Consider the following 23,129-nt stretch of genomic DNA (forward strand, 5'->3'; position numbering starts at 1 on the left):
CCTTGCTATGGTGTAAATGAAGCAGATTGCTGAAAGATGCTGGGAGCCAATTTACAACTTAGCTGCCTGAGAAAGTTGCTTGACTTAAAATAGCCTCCTGCAATACCCTCAATTAGAAACTAGAAATTATGGGCTAGATTTGGAACATTCTACTTGGAGTTTGTGGGGATTGGTGAGATGTGGGGGCAGCTAACTGGCTCTAAGTGGCAAACAGGCTCAGCAAGCAGAAATCTAGTTGCATTGGTGGAAGCTGCCTCCTCAGAGCATCGGAAGTAGCTTCAGGAAGACCAGGCCACTGCATTTTGGCCAAAATAAGGAAGAAGTCACCCAGAAGTGGGCATTTCACTTAACTCTGCCTCCTTCCCCAGGCTCCCATTCTGCTGCCCCCTGTACCAGCCTGGCCACTCTAAAGCACCCAGTGAGAGAGGCAGAGAAGAGCCCTAAGTCTGTTTCAAGGAGGAGAAAAAGCAACAGAGCAGCACCCATCTGCTTCTAAGCACTATGTGTCCAAAGACATGAAGGAGGACACAACAAAACCAGAACATAAAAGCAGCAACAGCTTCATGTCTAAAACAAGAAAGGGATGGGGCAGGGTAGAAAACAAGATTCACTCCAGGCTCTGCGACCTAAGGGCTCCTTCTTCTTCCTCTGAACTGAAAAAATCCATCAGACTGATCTGATGGGGGGGGGGGCTACAACCCTACAGGGCTGGGTAGACTATTCAGTGCTTAGAAACACAGGCTGCTCTTGCAGAGGATCTGGGTTCAGTTCCCAGCATCCACATGGCAGCTCAAACCATGATAAACTAGTTTCAGGGGATCCAGCACTCTTTCTCACACTGGCCTCTGTGAACGCCAGGCTTGCACATGGTACACATACATATATACATGCAAGCAAAGCACACACATAAAGGTAACACATATTTTTAAAAGAAAAATACATGTGACAAAAATAATAATAAATAAACACAAAGGTAATGAAGACCTAGAATGAGAACAAGATCAATATGGCAGGGGAGGAACGAGCAGAAGGTCACCTTGGGCATCTTCTCAAACACAAGGTAAAGAGGAGAGACAAGATCACTAGGGCATCTGTGCAAGAGACCAGAGTCCAAACGCATTGTTTCTACAGTCATTTAATCATCTCTCAAACAGTTCAGGAAGTGTGTAAGTACTGAGTACACAAGCAAGAAAAAGAGACAAGTGCACATGTACACTCAGGTTCTGTTGGGTGAAATATCAAGGGATTATTAACAGGATGATTTCAAGTCAAAGTAAATTTTCTAAAGACAGTATGGAAGGGTGAAATGCTAGACATGAATGTGGGGTGCAGTCATGGCAGGTCTTACTGAGGAGGTTGCACAGTCCTGGGCCTCGGACTTGGCCAGGCCCTCCTTCCAGCCATGCCAAGAGCACCTTACACATGTCCTTTAGAGTTCTGCCATGGTTCAGAGTTGCCCATTCGATAGATGTCTTTCCTCCATAAGATTCCAACACCGACAAAGTTCCCAGGACATTTAAGAAGTGTGTGAGATGGGTGAGCATTGCAAGGAAATGTTTCCCAAATGCTGGGGAAGGAGAGACTCAGAGGTCCTGAGCACTGAGGTCTGTTACTAGAAGAATGTGTGATGAGAGCTATAGAAAGATTTGTCTGTTGTAACAACACATAGAAAACATGCTATACCATTCCTGTCTCCTTCCAGAGCGACCATCCTACCCAAATCCACTCTTCTTCCTGTATCCCTCTGGTACTGAATTTTACTTCCACTCTAAGTAGGGAATATAAACATGTAATGCCCTGCCTCCCATGCAGTAATCAGGTCTACCAACCAAATCCACTAACCAAATTTATCCTTCCTCTTGGTTCAGATCATTTGTTGCTTCTGGTAGCTTAAATTATTTACATATTCATCTTCCTTCCAATCTGCCTTCCAACAGGCCTCAAGTAGGCAGGGACAGGAAAAAATGAGAAGCATCCAAGCTTTAGTATATGACCAGGTTATTTCTATTTAAAAACAAAATCCCTTTCAGTCAGGGGCTGGGAGGGTATCTCAAGTGGAGCCTGCCTAGCATCCTTGGGATCCTGACTTGAGTCCACAGCCCTGCAAAAACAAGTAGACAAAACAAACTCCCATTCATGTGTTGGCACAGTAAGTCATGCATAAATCCCATCCATGGTCTTGGCACAGTAAGGCCATGCTTCAAAGTGCTGTCCTGCTCTGCTCCAAAAGCCAGCAGTAAAAGGCACTGCCAGTCTCAAAAACAAAAACAACAACAAAAACAAAACAAAACACCTCCACAGAGAAATACAAATGAGAAAGCCACATGTGTGGCTGAAGCCACCGGGTTGCTGGGCTCTTGGTCTGGCAGCTAGGATTTCAGCAACTTATGTGTCAGAGATCTAGACCTGATTTCCCTTTGATGTTAGGGGACCATGTTTACAAAAAGAAAAGTGAGAGGACAGCACTCACTGCTCTCTGGGATACATCCATTCGTGGCATTTATGTGGACTTAGAAGCAGCAGGCATATATACTGTCTTAACACATGAAAATAAGCTAAGTTACCTACTGGCTCAAGGCTGGGTTTGCAACACCTTTAGTTTTAACTGCAGGGCTCAAACTCCAGGCCACCTTGATAAGGTCTGTACTGGAGGCCAGACGGGAACAGGGTAGATGAAATGGCGTAACTAACATGAAGGCAATGTGAGCATGCACAGCTGTAGGAAGAACCTCCTACTCAATGAGCCTGAAGCCATCACTCTAAACCACATTAGACAGTCAATAAGACTAATTCTACTCCAGATAAATGTGTAAACAGGATCTTCTACAGGATCAATATTCTATAGGATTTTAAATTTTTCCTTAAAGATTTTTAAATAAACCATTGAGAAATTAACACAGAGCAGGGAAGATGGATCCGTATGTAAAAGCATTTCTTGCCCAAACCTGGCACTTGAGTTTGATCCCTGGGACCCACACAAAAAGCAAATACGATGGCTCAAATCTATAATCCCAGCACTCCCACAGTAAGATGGGAAAGTCAGGAGAATCAACTAGAAGTTCATGGTCCAGCTAGCATAGCATGGCAGAGAAACTGAAACCAAGTGAAAAGAAGGAACTGAATCCCCAAAGTTGTCCTGACCTCCATACATGCACATTCATACACACATACACACACACACACACACTTTTTTAAAAACTGCAAGACTCATACACAAATAAGAACATAGAGTTATGAAACAAAACAAAAATGAGCATAAATGAGAACAGATGGATCTGATGGAATCAAATATGTATCTCAGCTTCGGAACTACAGTCACAATTGAGATTAAAAATAAAAGCAAAAACACCCTCAACATCTTAGATTCAAACAGTCAAAGAGAGGCTTGATGGAGATAAGCAGCACCAATGCACTCAAAGCACAGCAGAGAGGCCACAATTAAAAGAGTAATTAAAACTCATAAAGGACAGATAGCAAGGCCGAAGTATTCATCCAGAAGTTTCAAAAAAGATAGTTTTTTTTTGTTTGTTTGTTTTGTTGTTGTTGTTGTTTAAGCAGTGTTCAGAAGAACAAGTATTGGGAATTATATATAAGTTATGATCTGCAGATCTGGCCAGGGATCCCCGGCTGGGGAGTTCACAGGCCCCAGGCAGAACCTACCACTATTATTTTACCCAACCAGCAAAAGCATCAAAATGCCTTCTAAATTTATTTACCCATGCCTGTAGATTAGTGCAGTTCTCAGACCTCATTAGAGAAGCTTCTCCATTCCGAGATGCACAGCTGATCAAAGAATGCCTTTGGAGGGCTCAACCATAAATGGGAGCATCTGTATCACACCCTCTCCTCCCAAGGGCCATCACAAAAGAGAGGACCAGGAGAACAAAACAATACCTTCTGAATGTACAAACTGGAATTAGCAGGCTTCTAAAGAAAAACAAAGCTGAAATTGAGAAGAGAGTGACTGGAGGGGATCTGCAAGGAGTTAAGGGAAGGAGAAAAGGGTGAACATGATAAAAAATGATTGTACATACGTATCTGATACTCAAAAAATAATAAAATAGTTCTTTTAAATTTTGTCTTCTCCTAGGCGTACTTATGTATATCTGTAATCCCAGCACACAGGAAGCTGAGGCAGGAGGATCACAAGTTCAAGACCAGCCAGGGGACAGAGGGGACTGTTACAGAGAATCGGAAGGTGGACTGGTGAGAAAGCTCAATGGACAAAGGAGCTTGCTGACAGCCTGGTGACCAGAATTCTAGCTTCAGGATGTACATGGTGGAATGATAAAAGTAACAAATTTATTACATGTACATACCAAAGGCCATGGTGTGGTGTGGAGGTCGGAGGACAACTTGCTCCTCCCACCATGTGGTACCTGGGGTTGAACCAGGCGATCAGGCTTGGCAGCAAGTGCTATTACTCACTAAGCCACCTCATTGCCACCACCCAAAAGATTTTTAGTTTTAAAAAAAGATTCCAAACACTCAATGATAGTGCTTGCAGCAAGCATGAGGCCTTGGATTCTATTCCCTGCCCTACAAAAGGAGAGTGGGGAAAATCAACTACCATACAAAGCCAGTAATAATAAATCCGTACCTAGAGCTGCTGTAGAAAAATAGGATGGTGTCTAGAGAGGGAGAGAGAAGAATGCAACTATCATTTGATTTTTAGATTAAGTCAATAGCAGGCCTGTCTCTCTTAGCTGTAGGTGGGTGCTGCAGTATTGAATTAAACTAAGGTCATTGATATCCTACACAGCAATTTCCTTATTTAAAAAAAAAAAAAACTATGAATTATGGGGCTAGAAAGATGGCTCATCAGTTAAGAGCACTTACTCTTCCAGAGGATCAGATTAGAGTTCTAACACCCACATGGTGGCTTACAACTGTCTATAACTGCAGTTCAAGAGGATCTAATGCCCTATTCTGGCCTTTGCAGACACTGTGCACATATAGTGCACAGACACACATGCAGGCAAAACACCCACACATATAAAATAAATATTTTTAAAAGGAAATGTATTTTTTAAACTTTTTTATTGACTCTTTGGGAGTTTCACATCATGCACCCCAATTCTGCTTACCTCCTGGTCCTCTCATACCCTCCCCCTCACCCCTGCCTTCCTCCCCATATAAGGTAACAAATCAAAGAAGCAAGCAAACAAAAGCAAAAGCAAAAACAACAACAACAGAAAAATCTCTTTGCTTCTCCCTCTTTCCTGCCTCTCCAACACCCCTTCATTCATCCAGGTGGCATTGGGGGCTTCGGTGTGTCATACAGTACACCCCTTTGTCCCATCAGTTTTCTGGCAAATGTTCATTGCAGTGAGTCACTGGTCTGGTTCAAGGCCTCTGGTTTCCATTGGGTCCTCACCGGAACTCCTCTGGGATATCCTGTGGCTGCCCTGAGACATGGAGATCTTGCAGGTATCGTTCCACAGATCCAGTCCCTTGACCAGCTCCAGTAGGTCCTAGATGGTGTAGATGCTAGCTGTGAGCTTAGGTGGTAGCCAAGCTGGTCAGTCTGGGCCACTGGGGCCACCTGCCTTAGGTGAGAAGGCTGAGTCAGTTCCCCTATATGCATGCCCCCCAGAGTTAGTTAGTTTACCCTCGCCTGTGGTGAGGGGTGGGGCCAACTCTCTTGCTGTAGTGTTCAGTGAAAGGCATGGCCAGCTTTCCCAGGGCCATAGTAGGGCAGGCCTGGGTTAGCATGGCCCTTTGATTTCATCTCAGATGGTTCCTAAGGCCTCCTGAGATGACACAGGCTCACATACATCAACACAGACCCCTTGTTGCAGCTGGATCACAGACCCAAAAATGGCCCTCCGCAGCAGCTTGGGCTGGGACAACATCCTGGCTCTGGTGGAAGGGATGGCTATTCAGGTGGGAATGAATGGTTCTGGTGGCCATACGGCACTGAACACCACCAAGGCCTCAAGTTGCAGCCCCAACCCTAGGCCTCAATGTAACAGGTAGTGGCAATGCAGGGCTGGGACATCAGCACAGATCCCAGGCGCAATAGGACCATGGACCCTGGCATGGTCCTTGCCAGCCGCTGGGTCTGAATGTCACTGCTGATCCAGTGGCAGAATGGCCCTGAGACACCAACATGGGCCTTGTCCTTGGGTGTCTGCATGAGCCTTAAAGGTAACAGGAGCATCGAACATGAGCATAGGCCCTGGCTGCAGTAGGGCCATGGACCCTGACACCTTTCCCTGTAGCTCTGGCCCAGACAACGCCATGACACTGAGTAGCAGTACAGGCCACTCAGATCTGGATGCATCCTGGCCCTTGGACATCACCAACCTGAACTCAGGCGGCTGATCTGACTCTGGGCATCCTCATAGTGTTAGGTGGCAATAGGAGCCACATATGTGCACACTGGCAGGATTTGCTGAAGTAGGCAGAGACAGGAGGATAATGAGTTCAAGGCCAGCCTGAGCTACACATTTTAGGGCTGGAGGGATGGCTCAGAGGTTAAGAACATTGGCTACTCTTCCTGAGGACCCAGGTTCAAGTCCCAGTACCTACACTGTGGTTCACAACTAACTGTCTGTAACTAGAGTTGTGAGAGATCTGACACCCTCTTCTGGCTTTCATGGACACTGCATGCATGTGATACAGAAATACATTCAGACAAAAGGAAATGTATTAGTGAGAAATAGTTGTCTAAATAAAAATTTTCAGGTTTAAGCCTACTGTCTGTGAAGTGAGATCCCTTGAACTGTTAAAACTGTTAAAAACCACCAATCACTATAGTCGTTTCTTGTTGGGTGTCTAAATCAATGTAGATGACCAAAATTAACCTTTTTGTTGTCTTGTGAAGGCCATTTGAAAACTTGGTCCTTGGGGTAACTTGGCTTGGGAAGAGCATCTGGTTCCTCTAGTTTCTTTAACAACTGTTCATCCCTTTGAGAGTAATTCAAGGTGTTGCTTGACTATGGTTTTGTTTGGAAACATGGGCAAAATTACTGTTCTGTATCAACCCGCCTCTTTACAGAATAGATACTGGGATACTGGTTAGTCTACTCAGTGGAGTCTCCATATTTAGGAAAAAGAGATTATCTTAGAAGCTAACAGTCCAGTTGCTTCTGGACTTGTAGCCTTGGATGCAGCTGTGGGGTGAGAGCTAGGATACCCTTTGCCTCACCAACTCATCAACCCCTTCTGCTTGAGTTGTAAGGAACACTAATGACATAGTAACATTATCAGAAATGATCTTCTGGGGAACAATGAATGGACAGCAAAAAAAAAAAAAATCAAACATGACTTGTGTACTGTTTTTCTGTAGGGTTGAGAAGTGCTCTCTACCGATAGGGAATTGGAATAATGTCTCTAGACAACATATCCAGATAATTCTGTGAGAGGATAATGGGAGCATTATGAATCAGACAACACTAAGAAAAATGGGGTAATTTGAGCTAGCTCAGAATTATTATCAACCATCAAAACTGTGTTTCTGGGTACAGCAATGAGAGTCCCATTAGAACATCTATCTGTCTTCTTGCTGAGAAAGTACCAAGGCAGTGTCTCTTCTGTAAATGAGAATAGGGAATTATAGGTGATAGATTATGATTCTATTAGTATTGTATTATAAAAAGAGAGTTGATGAAAAGAAGAAAAATAGGAGGCAAAGTAGGTCAAGCCCTGAACTGGCTGACACCCTTCCTTTACTTGGTGGAAATGTAACCAAGTAGAGCTGAAGACCCACCGGTGGCTTCTCCTTCTTCACTGCCTTGGTGGTGAGTGAGACTTAAAAGCACAGTCAAATGTGGTCTGGCTAGCTCCACCTTGAAGAAGGTTGTGGGGAGGAGTTATAGAGGATGTTCCTTGGAGAAGGAAGCAAAGAAGGTGAGGAACTAGACTCAGAAAGAGGGGTTTGCCTAGGGCTACAGGTTCAAAAAGCTGCTCCTTGATCAAATCATGGAGTTACATATCCATGTGTCCTAGTGTGCCTTATTTATCTTCCCTCATGTGCCCAGCTCACCAGGAAGGAATCAGGGCCTGGGAAACTGAAGAAATTCCCTTCCAAGCCCTTTAGCTCCTTAGCTCAAAGTCATTGTGCAGCACTGTGCTGCCAAGCCAGCCTTCCTGCCTCGCTTCAGGTCTCCATAGCAGGTAGGAGCACGTCTGAGCCTGCCAACAGAATGCAGGGGATATACCATGAAGGCACTGAGGGTTGTGAGGCCTCTTGGTTCTCTCTTAGCCTTACACTCTTTAATCTTTAACATCAGTCTCCCAATAGTACTTGGTTTTTGCCATTTTGTTTTTGAGACAGGGTTTCATATAGCCCAAACAGACTTGAAACTTGCTATGTAGCTAAGGCTAGCTTTGAACTCCTGATCCTTCTGTTCCCACATCTCAATACCTTAGCCTTACAGTTTGTTCTCTGTACCAAGTATATGGCTCATGAATATCCTCCCTGTACTCTCTACCTCATTTTTTGAGATAAGGTCATTTGCTGAACTTAGAGCTCACTGACTAGGCTAGACTATTCAGCCAGTGAGTAAAACTGTCCTCCTAGCTCCTCTTCAGTGCTGAGATTCCAGCCATATGCCACAAAGCCTGGCTTTTTTATGAGAGTATTAGGGATTGAACTCAGGCCCTCATGCTTGCACAGCAAGCACTCTCCTCAAAACACTACTTGACAGTTTTACTAGGACAAATACACACATTTATTTACTTAAACTTTGGAGAATGGCTTTACTTGCTAAATCTCAGCTGTTTAATTTCTAAATCCCAAGACTGTCTATGGCATCAATTGACCAGATAGGCATAGGTGAGATTGTTTTATTAGCATTTCTTTTTGTCTGCTGGGATCAAATCCAGGGCTTCACACATGCTGGGAAATGCTCAACTATCACTGAGACATATCCCCAGCCCTAGATGCACTTACCAAAGTCCCATGCTTCTGCTTTATTTTTAAAGTCCTCTCTTTGATATTAGAACATTTGAATGTTTACTGCTTGCAACTTAGCTATTTGTTTTTTATACAATGCTGTTTAACAGTAGATCATTCCTCACTATGTATGAGTGGGGTTTTTATGAAATTTTCAACTGCTAATTAAATTAGATAAATCTAAATTAAGTGACCCACTAAATATTCTTGGCAGAATCTGAGATAATTAAGCAAATTTATAGAAGAAAAAAAATCACAAAACAATAAAATGGTCCCTGTCACTGGCACTAAATGATTGGCAAATGTTGAAAAGAAGTCACCCACCTCTTTGCTGCAGTTAAAATATGGCCCGAGTTGTTCCGTGGGGACTAGTGTGTTGCCTAGGCTTCTTCAGTCTGGTGGTACAGATGTGGTGGGATCGCTAAGAGGTGAGCCAAGTGGAGGACTTAAGTTAACTTGGGGATGTGCCCTTGCAAGGGACCCAGCAGTCTCTGGCTTCCTGCTTTGAGATGGATTGTTCCCTTCCAGGCTTATGACTCCAGCTTCCATGAAGTTGTCTCTAGGGATTTCGATACCTTGCTTTCAAATCTCTAGAACTTTGAGCTAACTGACCTCTTTTCTTTATAAAATTAGTTGCCTTTGGTATTTTGTTGCAATGATAAAATGGAATTAATACTCCATCCATTTTCCCTTTGTTCTTTTTCATCATCATTATTTACAATTGTAATTTGAGATTATTATAAATAATGAAACAATTTTTAAAAGGTGACTTCCCTATCCACCCACCATACATACTCCTGTGAGACACCAGACCCTTCTTTGGGCCTGTAATAAGGAGTATGATGGACATGGGGATGGGCTAGGGCTGGCAGAGGAGAACTTTATCCCTACCAGGACCACAGGCAAGGCCTTCCTAGTTAACACTTGCACTGAGTTGTCTAAGTGAGAGCACATGTCCCAAGAAATGCAAGTAATAAAAGATTCAGTTCTAACAGTATTAGACTGACAGCTTGTCATGTGACCAACCCTTAACCACGTCTCTATTCTAACTACCACTCTATGAGCTCATTATGAAGTCTATTTTACAAAAGAGAACAGCACGATTTAAAGTGATGAAGGACCTTTGCCCAAAGTCAAAGCGCCAGTGAGTCAGAGAGCAGAGATGGGCTCTGTATAACTGACAAGCTCACACCTCAATTTCTCTGACTGACCTTGGCATATGATCCAATACTATTTTATTTGATGAGAATCCAAGGTAAGTAACTCTGTTGACACAGCACTGGCAACATTCTCTGCTTGCTCTCTTTTCTGTTTGCTTTCTCTGTCATTGCTGGGCACAATAAATAAGGAGTACAGTGGGAAAACTAAGCAGTTGGGTGAAGGTCACATTTAACTTTAAAAGGAATTCAAGTCTTGCTTCTTGTTCTCACAATTACCAATCCAACTGTATTTATTGAAAGGGAACAAAAGGCTATAACATGACACTGTGTTAAGTAAAGGTACTTTGTTTGAATGCACAGTGGTATAACTTAAAGACACAGGTTCATGATGACCTAAAACCTATAAGGTGTTCGTTAAAGAAAATTATTTGTTCACAAAAAAAAAAAAAAAGTGCTTATTTTCAGAAATCTTTTAACTGACCTATGCTATGAATGTACTCAGGGAGCCTGTGTTAATTAGCCCATCACCAGTACATATCTACAACTGCATTTATTAGTCTGCAACCACATGTCAGGTGTATTCCGACTAAAGTTTTGACTAGTGCTGTCTGACAAGAGTAGGGAAAAAAAGAAAACATTAAGTCTGATCCACTCTGAAGCTAGACAGTTTTTCCCCCCACGTGCTTAGTTATTGCATCAAACTGGCTGGGAGTCATGTGGGAGCTGTCAGCCTCCTGCAACCCTAAGTCACTCCTCTGTAGAAGGAGCAATACTCCCAAATTGCAGCTGTTTGATTTTACAGCCTTGACTTGATAATCACATCTAAAGTAAACATTCCTGCATTTAAAAGACATTTTTCTTGCCTTTTTTGGTAGTGCTCCTAGGCTTTAACAGCCAAGCCATCTTTCTGCTGTGCACAGTGGCACACTCTTTTAATCCTAACACTAAGCAGGCAGAGGTCGGGGGAACCTCTGTGAGTTCAAGTACAGCTAGATGAACATAGTGAATTTCAGAGCAGCCAGGGCTATGTAGAGAGACCCATCTTAAAAGAAAAAAGATAGCCAGGTAGTGGTGGTGCAAGCCTTAATCCCAACACTCAGGCGGCAGAGGCAGGTGGATCTCTATGAGTTTGAGGCCAGCCTGGTTTACAAAGCAAGTTCCCGGACTACATAGAGAAACACAATCTCAAACAAACAAACAAACAAACAAACAACAATCAAGAAAGAGAGAAAGGAAGAAAGAAAGAAAGGAAGAACGAAAGGAAGGAAGGAAGAAAGAAAGAAAAAGAAAAAGAAAGAAAGAAAGAAAGAAAGAAAGAAAGAAAGAAAGAAAGAAAGAGGAAAATAAAGAAAAGAAAAAAAGTATTTTTCTTTCTTTCCTTGAACTTTTGGTAACGAGCTCAGGACTTTTGAGTTACTACAGTTGCTTGGAAAGGATGAAATCTTAGTTATGTCTTCCCCTCCTGCTCACACTGTGTTCCCTCTCTGTCTAAACCTTTCAGGAATCAAATACCTGGTGTTTTCTTTTTTTCTATGGGATTCTGAACCTAACCCAGCCCCCAAGATATTTGTTCATTTATAGCCTATGTGAATATAAATAAATGAATTATGCTTCTAGAATATTTGTTTCTACATTTTAACATATAGCCTGCGATTGAGGGCTTAAAAGGCTTAGTGTGTTTAAAATCTGGTGGGCAAGTAAGCAATTGGTGTAGCCTCATCACTCCATTAGAAGACAGGACAGAGAAGCAGAAGCACACTGTTCATAATCCAGCTACAAATATGGATATGAGCAGTCTCATTTCCTAAGTAAGAGGCCAAGGATGGCCCTGGAAAACCAATATGGCAATATTACCAAAGGATGCTACTTCCAGGAAAATGGTTTAACATAGCTTTCTAATGATACTGAAATTTTGTTCTTTTAAAATTATATCCCTTTTTGAAAATATGCCTTTCATTTAAATATGTAGATACGTTCACAAAATGACCTATGTAAATAAAAGCAACTGCAATTTCACAACTTAACTTAATCCAGAATAAAAAGGTACTTATCAACCTATAATGAACGTATTTCCTAAAATCTAGTTTTAGAATACCATATTTGTAGATACTTTATCCTCCATGAAGTATGTATTTCTAGCAGGTAGTTTCTAGACCTTTAGGGGACACATTCCTGGTCTCAAAAATAACAAGAGGGTTGTTTAGCTGTAAAAAGATACACACACACACACACACACACACACACACACACATATATATACATATATATATATATATGTATATATATATATCAAAGCAACAGGGAAAGCACTTGTAATCATCTTTTCTCCCACAGACAGTCTTAAAAAAAGACTATGGTGGGTCTTGTCTCTTCACTTACTTCACTTACTTTGTAGAAGTGTATGTTTGATAGTATGGCAAAGTTTCACATTTCATTCAGCATTTCCAAACAATTTTAATTAAGCTCATTCTAGAAGTTCAGTAACACCTTGCTATGGCCTTTTACAGGCCCAGTTACAAAATGATGATTAGTATATCAACACAATATGACTAAATGGTATCAGAACATGTGAGTTCTAATTGTGTCCAGTTTAATTGGTGTACAGCCTTACCTAAGTAACTTAAATCCCACCAAGCTTTAGCTTATTGTCTCTGTGAGAGATAATATTCCCAAAAGCCCCTCTTCCCCATGGGGAGATGATCTAAAGTGCCTCGAGCTATGGGCAGTCCAAACAGTGCAGACCCGATGCTTTTCCTACAAATATGCATTGTGTTGATGCTTAGTTATAAACCAGGCATGGGAAACCCAACTCTCTCTGAAGCAGAAGGGCTAGGGTTAGGACTAGTTTTTAAATATACCAAAGTATTCTGTGTTTCTTAACAATCTCTGCCCTCAGAGAAATGTTATCTAGAGCTAACTTGATGGAATATGCTGAATCTAACCACCAATCTGGGAGAGGAAAAACACCCGACCTCGATTACTCTAACCATCCACTGCATTGAAGAGGGATGGGTTTGATAAATGAAAAGCGCATGTGAAATTCCCAGACACAGGCTCACCAAAACACTGAGACCTAGCCACGAGACTAGTACATCTGTCTCTTCCCCTTACCACCAGACCACTGGTGAAAAGCCTACTCTCCACAGTCCTGCCTACCTGTTCATCAAGCCCAGTGATTGGAAAAGAATTACAAGACAGACTTAAAGGCAACAAGCATGGTCTGCAGAGACAGAGCAAGGATGAAAAGTACAGCCAGATCTGCAGGGGTGAAAGAATCACCACGAGGCAGCCATGATTGGGATGCTGAGGGCACTAATGGCTAACACAGTCATTGTGCCAATAACAGATAAGCAGCATAGACAGAGGGGTGGAAAAGCTGAGAACCAAAAAGAAAATATAAAGATGAAAAGCACCAGAGAGAGTCTTTAATGGGCTGGTGTTAGACAAGACGGGCTAAGAAAAGGACCTTCACGTTTCAGAATATTTCAGGAGAAATCCAAAGAGAAATGCATGAAAATAAACGAGACAGAGTATCTGCACCTGCAGAAAAGCCATGAGATAATATAGTCAGTGGGAATTAAAGAAAATGAGAGAAAGAAATTAATATTAATAAGAGAACAAATATGTGAAGCAATAGCCACATTAATGCATTTCAGGGAAGCTAAGAAAATGGCCGTAGGCATATCATTTTAAAGACCCCAGAAACCTAAAGATAAAGGAAGAGGCCAGAAGGGAAAAGCCTTTCCTATAAATCATATTCACCATCTCCTCACAAACATGCAAGTAAGAAGAGAATGGCAAGAAATACCAAAACTGTTAGAAGAAAAGCCACCAAATTAGAATTTTGTGCCCTGTGAAATTGTCCTTCAAATGAGGAGATATATTTTCTCCAACCAAAACTAAGAGATCTGCTATCAGAATTCCTCTTACAAGGAATGTTCAAAGAAAATTTTTAAATAAGAAGTAAACTAGCAAAGGCTAGAAACAGATGTTCATAAAAGAAGAAAACACCAGAGTTGCTTTAAGTAAAGGTTAAAATTTTTTTTCTTTTCCTGATTCTTTATGAATGGGTGTAGCTCAGTTGGTAGAGTGTTTGCCTAGCATCTAGGGAGCCTGGGTATGAGCCCTAGCACTTTGGAAACCAAGTCTGGTAGCCCATGCCTGTAATCCCAGCACTTGGGAGGTGGGGTCAGGAGGATCAGAAGTTCAAAGTCATTCTTGGCTACAAGGTAAGTTCAAGGCAGCCTGAGCTATGTGAGACCCTCTTGTAATGATGGCAATCAGTGATCTATTTGGAATGCATATATTCCAAATATATGGCTGCAAGATGAATGATGGCAATAATATAAGGGATGGGAAGGTAAATTAGAATTATTTTGTTATTATAAGTTGGTAACAGATACCAACTCTTTATGAGTATCTGTTTACGAGTTGGGTCTTATTATTAGAAATTTCAGGCATGATGAATGATTGGCTCATGGCTTTGGATCCTAGGATAAGGCAGCTTGTGGGCTTCATGGTTAGGTCGTGAAGAGAATATGGAACTGGGGTCCCATAATACTTCTCAAAGTTGTGATCAATGACTAGAGACTTCCCACTAGGCTCTACCTCCTGAGAGGTCCACCACCTATTCCCAAGTAGTGCCATCAGGGGACACTTTTGACCAAATCATAGCATAGTGTTATTTAATAATGAGAGCAAACTGGCTATAAACATACACTGAAAACTCGAAGGTACACGAAAATGAGGGGGAAAGATATATAACTGATACACCAAAGAAGAGAAAATGAGGTCAATAAAAACTATCAGTTGATTCACAAAGAAGCAAGTAGTTGGTGTACATGATGTCATGTGTTTTAAGCACTAGTAAAAGAGAGAGAACAAGGCCAACAAATTGAAAACAATGAGAAATATAGCAGCTATTAAACCAACTATCAGTAATCATTCTGAGTATCCATGAGTTAAATGCACCTATTAAAGGACAGAAATGGTCCCAAGAAACAAGATCCCACTAAATGCTGTCTGCAAGAAGCTCACTTTAAATATAAAAATACACTGAGAGTTAAAAGTGAATGGAGGGCTGGGTGGTGGTGGCACATGCTTTTAATCCCACCACTCAGGAGGGAGAGGCAGGAGGATCTCTGTGAGTTTGAGGACAGCCTGGTCTACAAAGAAAGTTCCAGGACAGCCAGGATTGTTACATAGAGAAACCCTGTCTCAAAAAAACAAAATAATAATAATGATGATGATTGATGATGATGATGATGATGTTGAGAAGCTGGCTGTAGTGGCATGTGCTTGTAGTCATAGATACTGGGCAGACTAAGATAAGAGGACAAGTTTGAGGCTAGTCTGAGTACCAAAGTGAGACACACCCCTTGGTCCTGATATGGCTGTTCCTGAAGAAGTCTTAGGTATGGTAGCTAGAGAGATGGCTCAGTGATTATAGGCCAATTGCTAAAAAACCAAGAGGACCTGAATTTAAATCTCATTGTCCACATAACAAGCTGAATGTAGTCTCTCACAAGCTTATAACCCAGCATGGCATAGAACAGAGACTGAGGGGCTTGCTGGCTACTAGCCTAGCTGTAAAAACAAGAACTCCAGGTTCAGAGAGCCCCTGCCTCAAAGGAATAAGACAGAGACTGGTAGAGGAGGATACCTGATACTGTCCTCCCACCCCATCCCCACCTGGCTCTCTCTCTCTCTCCCCCCCCCCACACACACACATGGGAGGTGGTAAGAAAAACTATTTTGTCTATTAATAGCCTCTTCAAAGACTCATGTCCATGATGAGAAAGAAAAAGTAACATATAAATATATGCCACACTAACACTAATCAACAGCATGAGTAGCAGCTTTAGAAAGCATAATTAATCTCAGACACATGAGACATCAGACCAAGGAAATTTATTCCAGGTGAGAAGGGTACCGCGTGACAATATAGGTGGCAATTCTCCAAGCAAACAGTCCTTAATGTCCACACACGAAATTAGAGCCTCAAAATCCACAGAGTAAAAGCTAACATAACAGATATTTACAGGCTACTTCATTTTCATCAAACTCACACAGAACATTCACCAAGACAGGCCACATCCCAAGTCAGGGCATAGGTCAATAAATTGGAAGAATATAAAAATCATACAGTAACTGTTTTCAGACCACAATACAATTAAACTAGACATCAGTAAAACTATATTTAGAAAATCCAAAAATATCTGGGAACTAAACAATGCACCTCTAAATAATACATGGGTTAAGAAATAAGGGGGGAAGGTAAATTATTTTAATTGAGCAAAATGAAAATACAGCTTATTAAACTTTGTGGGGTGCAGCCAAAGTAGTGCTCAGAGGAAGTTGGGGGATTTCTGAAGAGATCTGACAGACAGAACTCCTGAAAAAGGAACAGCCCCTATCTCCCACCCACTGAGCAAAGAGAACAGCAAAATTAAGAACCAATCAAGTAAGCTAGAAGCTTTTGTCTGCCCCACCCCATCCCTGGAAGAATTTGGTCTCTTGATGATTTGTATGTAGGACAGGCTTCCAGTGCAAATAGCTTGGACTGCTAAAGTGTGTTTTAGTACTTTCCCAGTGACTTTACACAAAGTGCTTTTCTTTCCTAATCCAGCAGTAGCATCTTTATCCAGCAGTGTTTCGATGCTCACACAGCTGTTCTCAGCTCTCTCTCTCTCTCTCTCTCTCTCTCTCTCTCTCTCTCTCTCTCTCTTCTTTAATATGCCAAGGTCTGATAGTAAAAAGATGACTGACACATGGCATGTGCCCTCAGAATCTGGTTAAGGAAATTATATATACACATATATCACACATATACACACAATATGTCATAAAAGGCACCACACTGATATGAATAAAACAGTACAGCAATTACTATTTCTCATGGAGGGAAAAAAGAGTGGGCGCACACAGGAAAAGGTCTTTGAGCTGGGATCTGAAGAATTGAATAAACAGCAAGAAATGAATATTTTAGATGGGAAAAAACCTTAAGTACAGTACAAAGAAGTACATTAGCAGTGCTAATTGACAGAGCAGTCTACACTGAAGACTTATGAGATAAAACACAAAGACAGATTGGGGACCAAACTCTCAACTAGACACCCAACAGCAGCACCTTCCAGCACATCCACCATCCTCATAGAAGCACATTTCAATATAAACTGAATCAGGCCAACAGCTACTCTTCTACAACACAACATTCATTGGGAAATAAAAATTAAAGAGTGATGTGTAAAAGATAAAGTAATATCCCTCAATGTAATTATTTTCATTCATTGGTAAATATTCAATTAATAAATGTGACATGAGCCAATACAATCAATCAATGGCTGATACCCCTTCCAAAATGAACAGATAAATATACTATATGGATATGTTTGCTCTGATCCGTGCTTTGCTTGCTGTCTTAGAGATAACCAGTCACTGAGAGATACTACTGAAACTGCTGTGTACTTGGTTCACATGTTTGATCCTGAGCTCAAGTGTTAGAGAACTGAAAAACCTTCATAAAGATGGATTTTAACATGCTCATACCTTGCTCATGGAAAAGCTATAATGAATGCATAAGCAGGTCTGTCTGAATAGCTCATAGGCTTTCTGCTTTACAGAGTCATCCAAGTTTTCAGTCCGGTGATAAAATAGCCTCTCTGGAATTTTCAAGGGAACACCTGCACATTTTAATTAGCATTGTTTTACTACCTAATAATAAATTTATATCAGGACTCAGAAAGCAAAAGCGGACAATTGTAGGCTTGAGGTCAGCTTGGACTACATAGTAAGATAGTGAGACCTCATCTAATAAATAAAAATTTAATCTTTGTGAAAAGTTGATTTATATAAAGATTTCTAAATGAATCAGCACAGCAGGATGAGAACTCTTCCTGAGTTCTCCAATTCATCATTAAGCCCAAAACCTAATCTAAAATAAACACTTAAAAAGTAAAATGTGAACCATGATTAAATCTAGCTTATGCTAGCAATGCAGAAAATCAAGGTCTTAGACCATATTCACAAGATAAAAGGATTTTAAAACACATCATCTCAATAGAAGCATAAAAAGCACTTGACAAAAGTCAACATGGGTTCTTAGTTTTAAAATACACTCAAGGGGGTGGGGGGGTGGAAGAAGGAATGGATCAGAGGGTAAAGGAGCTGTCTGCCAAACCTGATGACCCAAGCTCGATTTACACATGTACACACACACACACACACACACACACACACACACACACACTCACACACACACACACGTAGTAGTAATAATAATAATAAATTTGAAATACACTTAACACGTCAGGAATTGAATAAAACCTCTTCAACCTGAGTAAATATAAAAAGCCCACAGCTAATCAATATAGTGTTACAAACCTGTAATCCTAGCATTTGGGAGGCTCAGGCAGGAGGACTGTGAGCTACAGGCCAGCCTGAGTTACATAGTGAAACCCTGTCTCAAAACAAAACAAACAAAACAAAACCAAAAAAAAGAAAAGAAAGAAAAGAAAATCCATAGCTAACATCATTTTTTAATGCCTAAATTCTTTCCTCCTAAAAGCAAGAACAAGGAAGGGCTGTCTACACTCACCACTATTGTTAGAAAAAAAAATACCATGACCAAGACAACTTACAGAAGGAAGGGCTTATCTGACTTATGGTTCCAGAGGGTAAGAGTCCACCACCATAGGTAAACATGGCACCAGGCATGCACAATGGTTGGAGTAGGAAGCACACTCAACCACAAGCAGGAAGCAGAGAAAGTCAGCTGGAAAAAAGTGAGGCCTTAAGCTCTTAAAGCCTTCCCTCAGCAAGGTCACACCTCCTAAGCCTCCCCAAACAGCACCACCCAATACTCCATCTTCTCCTGCTGCCTGTGGATCAAGATGTAGAATTCTCAGCTCCTTCTCCAGCACCATGTCTGTCTGCATGCCACAATGTTTCCCACCATGACAACAATGAACTAAACTTCTGAAACTGCAAGCCAGCCCCAGTTAAATGTTTCCTTTTACAAGAGTTGCAGTGGTCATGATGTCTTCCACAGAAATAGAAACCCTAAGACAGCTCCTATCTTGTATACAGAAATATCAACTAAACAGAAATCCAAGATCTGAATATGAGAATGTTCTGCTAGTTTTATTTCAATCTGACACAAGTTAGAGTTATCTGAAAGAGGGAACCTAAATTGAGAAAATGCCTTCAGAAGATCCAGGTATAGGTCATTTTCTTGATTAGTGATTGATGGAGGATAGCTCAGGCCATTGAGGGTGGTACCATCCCTGGGCTGGCAGCCCTGGGTTCTCTAAGGAAACAGGCTAAAAAAAAAAAAAAGCCATGGGGAAGCAAGCCAGTAAGCAGCACCCTCCATGGCCTCTGCATCAGCTTTTGCCTCCAGGTTTCTGCCCTGATTGAGCTCCTGCCCTGACTTCCTTCAATGATGAACAGTGATGTGGAAGTATAAGCCAAATAAACCCTTTCTTCACCAGCTTGCTTTTTGGTCATGGTGTTTCATCACAGAAATAGAAACCCTAATTAAGACAGAGAATTAAAACTACAAAACTCTTAGAAGAAAATATAGGTATAAACCTTTATGACCTTGTATTTGACAATAATTTGTTTTATATATGATATGCAAAGTAAAGCAACCAAATAAAAAAGTACATTGGACTTCAACTAAAGTTTAAACTTTTAGACAGATGTGAGGGTACACACTTTTAATCCCAGAACCAAGGAGGCAGAGGCAGGTGAATCTCTGTGAGTTCAAGGCCAGTCTGGTCTACAGACCAAAGTTCTAGGCCAGCTAGCGCTACATAGTAAGACTCTGTTTAAAAATAGAAATCAACTCTTGTTCATCAGAGGTCAGACACATCAAGAAAGCAAAGAGACAATCTACAGACTAGCAGAAGATACTTTTAAGCTACCTGTCTGGTAAGGGTTTTGTGCCCAGAACATATAAGGAACTTTCAAAATTCAACAATACAAGAACTCATTTAAAAACAGGCAATGGACTTGAAACGACATTTCTAAAAGACAACAACTGTATTTCCAGCATGGATATGATGCTTGAGATCATGATTCTTAGGGGAATGCAAAAGAAAATACAGCAAGGTCCATCTTCATGTGCAGCAGGATTAACCATAGTTTTAAGATGAACAAAAATAACAAGTGTTAGCAAGGATACAGGAAAAGTGAAACCCTTTTGCACTCCTGGTGGGAATGTAAGGATACAGGAAAAGTGAAACCCTCTTGCACTGCTAAAAGGGTTCAGAAGTTCCTCAAAGGGCTAAACACTGACATTAGAACATGTAGCAATTCTACTGTTCTATATACACCCCAGAGAACTGAGAGCAGAGACCTGAACTGATACACGGATGCTCACTGCAGTGTTATTCACATGAGCTCACAAGTAGAACACCCCATGAGTCTATCAATAGATGAACACATTTGTTTAAGAAGTGGTAAGCACAGAAAATAAAATGATATTCAACCATAAAAGAATGAAGTTCTGATTCATCCTACCACACTGATGAGCCTTGTGAACCATAGGGTGAGAGAAATAAGCCTGATGGAGAGGAAAAAACACAATAAAATCCCACTTATATGTGAGTGGACTTAACAGTCAAGTTACTGAAGAGAGTAGAAGCTTAGTGGAATGGGGATGAGGAGTTATTGCTTAATGCTGACAGTGTGACTTGAAAAGAAAAAGTTTAAACAAGAGTGGTGATGGCTTCACAACACAGTAAATATAATTAACACCAACAACCAACAAATGGCACACTTACATGAGTCTGGCATACACCACTAATCCCAGAATTCAGTGATGGGGGTAGGAAGATCAGGAGTTCAAGGTCAACTCAGCTACTCAATAAACTCAAGTCCACATGAGATTCTGACTCAAACAATCAACAATACACATGAACACAAAAGGCAAGGGATATATGTGTATGTATGTATATCTTTTAGGATAATACAATTTATATTTTTAAACAACTTTTAATATAATAAACAACTTTATAATTACATATTATATGTACCTTTTATTTAAAATCCATATATACATGTATGTATCCAAGTGTGCAATTTGTATGGTGATTTATATCTCAAACTTTTTATAAAGAGGAAAGGAAAAAAGAGCAAGCTCTCAAGCTATGGAAGGATATAGAGGGACTTTGGTGTATACTGCCAGTGAAAGAAACCAATCTAAAGAAGCTTTATGGCTCTAAGTTCTTGACATCTGGGAAAGGTAGACTTAGGTAAGTGAATGGACCCTGTTTAACACTGGATGGTAGACATAGGGAATCAAGCCTTTCCAAAACCTACAGAACTGTGTGATGCATATAAGCCATGAACACAATCAATACTGGCGCTACTTGTAGCAAATATACCTCACTGATGTTAGTAATTAGAGAAATTGTTTGTGTAGATAAAGAAGGGTACATAGAAACTATTTTTGTGTAATTTTTGAATTTTAAAAAATGTAGTTTTAAAATGCAGTAACCATAAAGTATAGTGAACTTTATTATCTTCTCAAGATTTAAAGCCTATCACTTAAAATATAAATTATAACTTCACATTTCTAATGCAAAGAAAAGGAATACTGGCTCTTTGCCTTTCAAATGATTTGGTACCAGTCCCCTTCAATATTCTATAGCCCTTTCCTATGTCATCTCCTCTCCAGACCCAGAATTATTTTATGACCTGAATTTCTACACTTCTATTAGGTGTATCTATCTCAATAGCCTTTGAAGATTCCAGAGTCCCTAGAAACACTTCTCTGATTTATGACTAAATGCAAATCTAATTATAATTATGAATTGTAGTGACATCAATATACTAACTGCCATGCCACCTACTTTCATTTGCTGCATTTGCTTTTCTATGAGGTGTCACTGATATGTGTGTTTTGGATAAACACACTGTTCTCCCAAGTGCCACCCAGAAGATGGAAATGAGAACCAGGCTGTCAAGAAGAGAGATGGTGGGGACAGTTAAGGGCAACTGTTCAAGCCCAATGTGATGGTGTATACCTGCTATCCTAGCATGTGGGAGGTTAGAGCAGGAGGGCAAGCTCAGGACATCCTAGACTACATTACAAGACACTCTCAAAATCAAGAACCTCTTTGCTCCAGTCCAGGCTTTCAGTCTGCCCTACATTCCTGTCTTCACCACAGTCTCATTTTTTACGAACTGTTACCTTGATCTTTTCCAGCTTCATCTATGTGTTGAAAATCTTTCAGCATCTGAAGGTTACACAAGCCCTCTCTACAACACTGAATAACTTTCTTGGAGCCATTCTTGATGAGGTAGTCCATCAGGGCAAGGCATTTGTACACATGGCGCCAGTTCTTCCCATGGTCACTGAGTCGTTGCCACATCATGTGCATAATCTCTGAGAGGGAGACCGCGTTGAAAGTCATGTCACTGATAGCTAGCATCAGAGAACTCGAGGGACCCCAGGGGTCATTGGAAGTTGCTTCCCTGACTTTTATTTCAGCCTCTGAGTAATTTTTCACGAAGTTTTTCACTTGCCTCCTGAAAGACATAGCTTGAGTTGAGTCTGAAGGTGAAGGGGGGTGGAGAGAGTAATAGGACAGGGATGCCTGGTTCACATGGCTCCTCACAGGAGATCTGTCCTGGCCTCTGCAGCTCTCAAACACAAATGATTCATCTCCATGTGATGATAAAGTATCGATTTCCTGTAAGGGAAGTGCGGAAAATGTTAAGTTCCTTAAAAAAAAAAAAAAAATGACTACAGGAGTCTGAAAAAAAAATCTGTATTTAGTTTCCAAGTCAGTTTGTCTAGGGAGGAGGGGACTATATAGGTAGGTGTTCTTAGGATGAGCAAAGAAAAATCCCTAGAAAGGTTGAGTTCCATTATCCAAAGAAATGTGTGTAGTCTATCTGTTCCTAAAAGTTCCTACAGAAAATATACAATGAGCATAAAGGCTTACATGGAGAGCAAACAAATTAGTATTTAAGGGGGAATTTGTGCTCTGACATTGTTTACATATTCTACCAATGCCGTGCCCTGAAATAATTTAAATGGTGGTGAAAACAATGTT

At 41.0% G+C, this 23,129-nt stretch overlaps 1 protein-coding gene across 2 annotated transcripts in view; it reads right to left on the reverse strand.

Annotated features, from left to right (window-relative positions):
• Positions 1-22,667, reverse strand: part of Enthd1 (ENTH domain containing 1) — a 108,684-nt gene extending 86,017 nt beyond the window's left edge. For both annotated transcript variants that reach the window (XM_051189409.1, XM_051189408.1), the window contains exon 1: positions 22,262-22,667. In XM_051189409.1, coding sequence (XP_051045366.1) covers positions 22,262-22,610 — 349 coding nt within the window. In that variant the 5' untranslated portion in view covers positions 22,611-22,667. The remainder of the gene's footprint in view (positions 1-22,261) is intronic.
• Between the last annotated feature and the right edge of the window lie 462 nt (positions 22,668-23,129).

Source organism: Phodopus roborovskii, unplaced genomic scaffold, assembly GCF_943737965.1.
Source record: "Phodopus roborovskii unplaced genomic scaffold, PHOROB, whole genome shotgun sequence".
Classification (NCBI taxonomy): Eukaryota; Metazoa; Chordata; class Mammalia; order Rodentia; family Cricetidae; genus Phodopus; species Phodopus roborovskii.